This window comes from Monodelphis domestica, chromosome 5, assembly GCF_027887165.1.
Source record: "Monodelphis domestica isolate mMonDom1 chromosome 5, mMonDom1.pri, whole genome shotgun sequence".
NCBI lineage: Eukaryota > Metazoa > Chordata > Mammalia > Didelphimorphia > Didelphidae > Monodelphis > Monodelphis domestica.
The window spans coordinates 27396420-27405039 of NC_077231.1; the positions used below are offsets into that span (position 1 = coordinate 27396420).

Here is an 8620-nt window from a genome sequence, read left to right on the forward strand (position 1 = left end):
AGTTTTCTGCCCATAGAACCCAGGACTCTGAGGTGGAAGGGACAGCATTGACATTACATACAATAATCTTTTTTCAGGTTAGATCTCATTTTGCTTCTGTGAAGGAAAAAATCATTTATGTTATATTTTTCTTAGAGAGGATATTCAAACATCTTATCCATCACAATTCCCATTTGAAAAGTTCTTGTCCAATCTGGATCTTTCTTATTGCAGAAGTTTATTTTTTTTCTTTCTCTTCTTTGATCCTGCCCCTATATAAAGATTGAGGGACATGGATGATGATAACGGAACATCAGGGACTGAATTTATTTTGTTGGGATTCTCACATTTGGGGTCCTATAAGCTCTCCCTCTTTTGGGGGGTGCTCTTTGTCTACCTGGTCACCCTGTTGGGAAACTCCCTGATCATCACCCTTACCCTGCTTGACTCAGCCCTGAGCACTCCCATGTATTTCTTTCTCAGACATCTCTCTATGATAGAGATTCTCTACACTACCACTATTGTGCCCAGGATGCTGAGTGATCTCCTCTCCTCACATCCTGTCATCTCTCATGCCAGCTGTTTCACCCAGATGTATTTCTTTATCCTCTTTGGCATTGCTGAGTGTTGCCTGCTCACTGCCATGGCTTATGACCGTTTTGCTGCCATTTGCCGGCCCCTGCACTATGCCACACTGATGAACAGGCAGGTATGTGTGGGTATGGTGGGTGCTTCCTATCTAATGGGCATCACCTCAGGCACCACTGATGCGCTGCTCATCTTTACCTTGCCTTTCCATGGTTCCAATATTGTTCATCACTTCTATTGTGATAATTTGCCTGTTTTGAGGTTGGCCAGTGCAGACACATTCTGGGGTGAAGTTGGGAATTTTGCTATCACCCTGCTCTTTATCATTACTCCCTTTGCCTTGATTCTCTTTTCCTATGTTCGAATTCTCATTACCATCCTTGGGGTTGCCTCTGCTCAGGGACGACAAAAAGTCTTCTCTACTTGTTCTTCTCACCTAATGGTGGTCATCCTCTTCTTTGGGACTGGCACCATTGTCTACACGAAACCTCGAGGCAATGTTCCTCAGGACATGGATCAAATCTTTTCCCTTTTCTATACAGTTGTAACTCCCATGTTCAACCCTTTTATCTATACCCTGAGGAACAAGGAGGTGATGGGAGCTCTGAGGCGAAAGATAACAAAACACCTTTGAAGCCCTTGAGTGGTCCAGTGGTTTGTTGGCTTCCTTTTTGGTGAGCTGAGAGATGCTTCCTGATCTATTTTTTAATTACATTTTATATTTTTAATGATCACATTTATCTGTTCATGCCCTAGAAAAAACAAAATCCTTGCAACAAACAAACAAAAAAAGGAAAATAAATTCCTGTATCAGTTTTGTCCAACAATGTGTTTCCTTATGTTGTCTAGTGTTTACCATAAGGAACTGAGATTTTAAATGGGAGTTCATAAGTGTACTTAGCCCCTAGATATTTTGTACAGTAGCAGGATTATGGGAAGATTAAGGTTGAGATGGACCTAGTAGTTCAGAACATCCTTTTCTGAAAGTCCTAAGGATCTTTCTCTATTGGTTTTCTAAGATCCTAATCTAGTAACTGTCTTTAGTTTTGTGCTTCAAATGCAGGCTAGTTGAAGACTTCTGGAAGGATATTCAGGTATGGGTTGGACTAGGTAGACTGGGAAACCAGTGTATGAGTGATACAGACATATATATTGAACTCTTCACATATAAAATCAGAGGTTGGTTTAGAAAAGGAGATTTTGAGCTGGGCCCTGACCTCCTTAAAGTTACTTTTAACCTTGAGATTCTGTGATTTTATTTGGGGGTGTCAACTACATGTATGTGCTGAATCTACTGCTATAGTTAGAGAGGGATCCATAAAGATTAACGGTCACAGATGTGAATGATTTGGTGTGATTATGATATACCAACTTTGACACTCCTTAGCCTGTGGACTTGAGTACTATATGTCTTTGAAATGGAGCTCTCTCCTTCCTCTGAAGGAAGGCATCCCATTGGCTATCTTTGGTGCCAGTAGCAGAGATGCAAAGTTTGGCTTTATCTAAATTAGGAGGCAAGTTTTTTTAGATATCCCCTGCTAATAGCTGCTCCTGTCCTATTATTCTGAACTCCAGGATCACTATGAATCTTTATTCCCTTCCCAGATCTGTCCACTCCCTATCTTTATCCCAGGTCAAGATTTTCCTGAGATATCTTTGGAAGCATGTTTGTATCTCCCCCACAACCTGGCTTCCCATTTCATTGACTCAGGTACCAAGACCTACACCCTTTCTTTACCAGTCTTTGTCTCCATCTCTCTCCCTCTCTCTTACACACACACACACACACACATACTCACACAGAGGAAGAAAAGATAGTCATCTGCCCTTTGATGTCTTTTAGTGTTAGAAGGCCATAATTCTTCTGTCCTTAACCTTCTACATTTGCATCTCTCCCTCTCCCTCATCCTTCCTAAATCTATTCTTTAGTTTCAGGGTAGTTCTCCAGTCATTTCAAACCTCATTGTTTTCCTAGTCCACCACCAGTACCCTTTCTCCTTTAACTGATCTTCAAGCTATATTTAACTTGTTCAATTTTATGCTTCCCTCTCCCTTGCTTCCCTATCATATGGACATGTATGCTATTCCAAACCCCAGCCTAGAATTTCTCCCAGCATTCACTTCTACTCCTACAGCTGAGGAAATGAAACAACACCAGTTAGTGGATTTCTTACAAATTTGGTAGTTAAGTGGCACATTAGATATAGTTCCTAGCTCAGTCAGGAAGATCTGAGTTCAAATCTTGAGATATTTACTAACTGGATGACCCAGACCAAGTTATCTCTCTTAGTCTGTTTCCTCATCTTTAAAATGGGAATAATATTAGCACATACCTCTAATGTTTGTTGAGGATCAAATTAGTCCTGTGGTTGCCTAGCAAGCCTTTTACTCTTCCCTAATTGACCTCTTGGTACACTTTTTATTATAGTGTAAGTTCCGAACCCTCTCTTTTATTCCGAGTCACTTATGTTACCTTTCCCTCCTCCTTCTGAACAGAAAACTTTGCTTCACAGTTTACCAAGAAAATAGAAGGTATTATCTTTATTGTTTCCCCCCAAATTTTACATCTCAAGCACCCTTAACAACATCTTTCCTTCTTTGATGTTGTCTCAGAGACAAAGGTGATTTGCCAAGGCTAACTCCTCTCTTTGTCCCCCTTATCACCACGGACTCTAAACACACCTGGGAGCTTTTTCTTGATTACTCCGTCTCTCTAATCTTTCATTTCTTTTTATCTGGCCTCTTTTCTTGCTGATTGCAAAGATGCCTAGATCTCCCCCAGCCTTAAAAAAAACAAAAACAAAAACACAAAACATTTCACTTAATGGTGATACCCTTCCAAACGATTGCCCTATGTCTCCTCTACCTTTGATGAACTCCTGGAAAAAACAAACAACAAAAAAACTGCTTACTTGTTGCTATCACTTCATCACATTTTTTTTTCTTTTGAAAAATAACCAAATTTTTATTTGATATAAATGATATTTTGGGCTGCTCTGCAAGCTTCCCTCATGAAGTTACTATCAATACTATCAATTCATTTTCCTGATAATCATCGGTTGCCAAAGGGAGGCGCTTGTGATTTGAAGGAGACTTCACAGGTTCTGGCTTTTCAGCATCTCCCACCTAGAGCGTCGCCTGCGGAAGGTCCTACCGGCCTGCCTGGTCTCCTCAACGCCAGCCTCGCTCAGTGACAGCAACTACAGAGTCCGACATAGCGAACTGTGGCTGGTTCCGACGAAGGCGAGTGAGGTCAGAGGAGTGTTTCTGCAGCGGGACCCAGCGCGCTTTCCCAGGAGACTTCCGGCTTGGGAACTCCGCCCCCCCTCCGCCCTCTCCTGCTGCCCCGCCCCCAGGTCGCGCCAGAGCTGGATGTGGAGGGAATCCAGCTAAGCGCGGCAGCTCGAGGGACCAGCAGAAGGCTGCCATTATGGGCTTCCGACACCAGCTGGCTGTTTCTTACACCTTTGAATGTATTCTTAGCTCACTTGTGTCTCTTACAGTCCTTAGCTCTCTACAAGGGATGTCCTCCATGAACTTGCCCAATCTCTGCCCCATCTCCCTAGTCATTAACGTCGTCTCCTTGAAATGACTTCATATATACGCGCGTTGTATCTTCTTACTTGTGTACATGCTGTTTAGCCCAGAAGAAATAAGAACGTTCAAGGCAGAGAATGTCCCATTTTTGTTTCATAGTCTAAACTCTGAACACAGTTCCTGGCACAGAGTAGCTTCCCTTACATAGATACTGAAGTTAATTACATTTCTTTTTTCTTTTGGTAACTGTCCTATCCCCACTGGAATATTTGACCGGAGTTCCCTCTGATCCGGTGTCCACAGGGGGGCCAAGCATAACTCCGTCTCTTCAAGCATGACAATGTCTTGTCCATGCTGATCTTGGAACATGCAATTCCAGTCATCAGTCGTAGAGGGGAGGAGGTAACAGATGTTCAGAGAGATACTGGCCACATGCACCAGGAGCCTTTGTCACACTGTATACAGGGATGCAGGAAATCTAGACATTCTAGGGGACACATGAAGGACCACTCCAGGAAATGTGGGTGGAGCACAGTCTCCCTGATACATACTGATGGACAAAGATGTCACACATGTTTCCATACTTTTGAGATCTGCATATCTCAGTGATTGACATTCCAAACGTCAGGTAACACCCCCTAAGCCCTCACCCTAGATCGCTCATAGGTCACATAGTTTCTTCTTTTATATCCATACAAAGCCAATGCTTTTTCCCTCTGGTGAGGCAGATTCCACCTGCACTCTGCTGGCTATTCTACTTTCTTTTCTAGTAATTTTTATTTCTAAAGATTATTTGGGACCAGGTAATTCTTTAGGTGGGCATTCCTCTCAAATCAGGAAACTGCCTTCCCACAATATTTTTGGTGTGTCAAAATGATGTGGGATTGCTGCTCAGGTAAGAAAAAGTGCCTCCCCCCCTTTTCCCCTGCTGCTAGGAGACATCTTGACTTGGGAAACGCCCCTTGTTTTTCTTTAGGTCTTGCAAATTGACTATCATATTTTGTACAGATGAGAAACAAACACAAATTACTGGTTGCTTAATTAAGTGCAATAAGTGCTAAGATTTTTCATAATCAAGGAAAAGTGCTCACAAGTTCCTTTACATATTTAAAGTAATAGCATTAAAAAGGAGAATGCTTTAAATTTATGATGGAATATCTATCTATTAGTTTGGAATTTCATTAAATGCTATATGGAATGTTATTAAAATATATACTTTTAGAATAAGGATAAGTTCCTTGTTTGAATGTAAATATCAATGTGATTAATGCAAACTGCATGTATCATGGATATTGTTTAATCATAAGAAATTATCTCAATTTACCAATGTGTATTATGGACTAAGTTAAAGTCTGGTATAAATTGGACAAAGCGATGTGCTAAGATATAGTGTTTGAATTGTTTAGTCTTTTAGAAATCTGGATATGTTTTTGGTTATTTATTAGTAATTAAAATAATACTTAGGGAATTTTTTTGAATGATGGATAGTAAAGATGGAAAGAATGTTGGATTTGAAGATGATAGAAAAAGAATGTGAGCAGTTTTGGTATGTAGCAATGAGAAGAATGAAGAAAAACTAAAGAAAATTGAAATCTGTTTGAATTACTTGAGTAAACAGAGGATTTTGAAGGTAAAAAAGTGTGAATGTTTTGATGCTAATAAGTTTTAGCAATTATCAATATTTAAGGCAACTAAGAGCATTCTCCTCATCTTCCAGTTTAGCAAATAGCTGGGAGAGAGGAAGCCACTGCTAATCATGGAAAGAAGGGTTAGAGATGTTAGTGAAAGTTAAATTGCCTGCAGAATTACTAACCCTTTTCTGACTGTGTGAATTGGGAATCAACCAAAAAGTATTAGAGTTTTAATTTGAATATTATTATAAAGTAAGTTAATCTCCTATCTATTTTGTAATTGTTTAATTGGTGCTTAAGAACTCTCTTCTTTCCACAATGCAGATTTTAATGGATAAAGGTTGAGAACGCCAAGATAGAAGCATCATAGTGATATGGGAAAAGTCTTTTCAGTTAGCTCCATTACTGAGTAGTGAGACCCAGTAAAGACTGGAAAAAAAAATACTGGAAAAAGAGAAAAGAAGAAAAATTGATAATCACTGTGTGTAAAAAATAAAGGAAAAAACTTTACTGATTTTCCTGTATTTGTAACTTTTTGGTTTGTGTGAGCATAATCACCAGACCCGCAAAACAAAAAGCTTGTTTGGATGATGGAATTTCAAGAAAATGAAACTCGATTACAAAGAATGTAAATTTTTCACTTCAAAGATGTGATTAGGGGAGATTTGACATTTGAAGTAAAAGCTTTTGGGACTATAAATGATATAATTTTGAGTTTTGAATTCAAGTATAGTTGGATCATTGTGGTAATCCACCATAAGAGAAAAGCTATGTTACTTAGAAGGAATGTGATCCTGAACTGATACAGATACAGGTTCTTATAAAAGTTGAAAGGACAATCTCCGCCCAGCTGAAATAGAAACCTTCTGACATAATGGAAAACTTCTCATCTGATTATTCCCACGTTTGGCTGTGAAGTGCAATGGTTACAACATGATTTATTGCTCACTCTGACACTTAACCTGAAGTCACAGTGTTCATTCACTCTGTAGCTTTAAGGTTTATGCCTAGAAGGACTAGTGTTGATGTTGTTATAATCCTTTTCCTGATTTTTCCTTGTATGGCATATTTCCATCATCAGAGCAAGTGGTAAATGGAAGATATGAGCATAATGCAAATTGTAAGATGTGATGGTTTTCAGTCTATTGTGTGGTCATTCCATATCCCCAACAATCAAGTGGTAATTGAAGTCCTTGAAATTCAAAGGAACTTAACAATCAAATATGTTTTACTACAGGCAACTCAACTGATAGACATTGTTGTCTGTATGCCATTGGGAATTACTTACTCAAGCATATTTTCACCCCTCCCCAAGTTTTTGTTTCATTTGAAATTCTTTATATAATCACCAAATTGAAAAAAATGAAATTTTTGTTATACTTGGAATGCTAAGTATACAACCTGACTAAATCTTAATTTTGGATAAAGATAACCAAAGTAATCATAGCTTCAATTGTAAATGGAGGAATAGTATTTGCTTTTCTATATGCTTTTCACAGGGTCCTCAGATTTTATGACTAAGAGAGATGACTCTGTAGACTTTTATAATTCTTCTTAAGAATAATTGTCTGAGGGTATCAGTTATATGACTAAAATTTGTCATCTGTTAGTTAACATACTTTAAGTATGTGGGTTTTTGTTAAATAATGATTTGTATCAGTTGTCAAAGGCCTGTAGAAATAGCTGTGAAAACCTAAGGGGATGTCATTGCCACAGGATGGGTGTGATAAGACTTCCAGCTTTAATTGACCACAATTGAAGTTTGGATTTTTGACTCAATTATGGCCCCCAAATTTTTGTATTTTTTTATAGAATCTGGGGTAGAGAGATCTATCTGCAAGAGTATTGTTATTTAGCTGTTCATAAAAGCTGTACTAATCTGTATTGAGATCTACTTTGTAAAAGATTTTAGCACAAACAGCTAGAGAATCTCTACCAACAGTTTGGAAGCAAAGAAGCAAAATCTCTGAATGTTAAAAGATGGTTTCTAAGATGGAGTTTGTTGGCATTGGGGATAAGTTAATAAAATGCAAAGATGCCTGATGTTAGTTAATGTTGACAATTGCTATTGTATCCTTTTTGCTTCCTGTGGTACTATATCTTTATACTAATTTCTTCTATTTATATCTATTGCTTTAGTCTTTTCTAGGTTCCCATAGCTCCTCCACTACTTGCTACCTCTGGGACTGAACCATCCCACCTGCACCTCACCTGTCAATTAGGAGAAGTAGTCGTCAAAGCAGGCTCTTTGGATTTCTGGGTGTGTAAGAGACACCCATAGCCAACTGTCTTCAAGGTCTCCATCCTTGCCTTCATGGCTATTTTCCCTGCTTGCCCTTTCATTCCTATAAGCCTGATCATCGTAAGTTATCTTGCTGTGTGGATTTTGTAATGCTTCTCTAGTTGCTTCTAGGCTTAAAGCACTCACTGAAACTAAAGTGCTGCCTCTGAGACCTCTGGACCATGTTCACAAGGACTTCTGTTCCCTTTCTGTCCTTACTAGTTAGGAACAGCTTTATGCCCCATTTGTCAGCTTTGAAAAAGTTACAGAAGTCACACCACCACCCCTGTCCCCCAGAAATAAGGGGGGGATAGAGTAGGATATGGTAAATCTAGAAATTCTAGGGGATATACTAAGGACTTATGAGCTTCTGACCTCAGGAATGCAGTGTGGCTGGAGCACACCATCGCTGATAAATACTGATAAACAGACAGAAATGGCATGCATGTTCCATGCTTTGGAGATCTACATATCCTACTGATAAACAACATTTCAAACCTCAGGCAACTCTCCCACCACCTAAACACTCCTACATCACACTTCTGGTAAAAACATATAAACCCAATCCCTTTTTCCTTGAGTGAGGCAGATTCCACCTGCACTC

General features: G+C 39.3%; 1 protein-coding gene across 1 annotated transcript; it reads left to right on the forward strand.

Annotated features, from left to right (window-relative positions):
• Nucleotides 1-271: 271 nt before the first annotated feature.
• On the forward strand, nt 272-1201 carry LOC130454774 (olfactory receptor 9-like). Its single transcript, XM_056800970.1, has one exon. The coding sequence runs from the start codon at nt 272-274 to the stop codon at nt 1199-1201; it is 930 nt and encodes a 309-aa protein (XP_056656948.1).
• Nucleotides 1202-8620: the final 7419 nt, after the last annotated feature.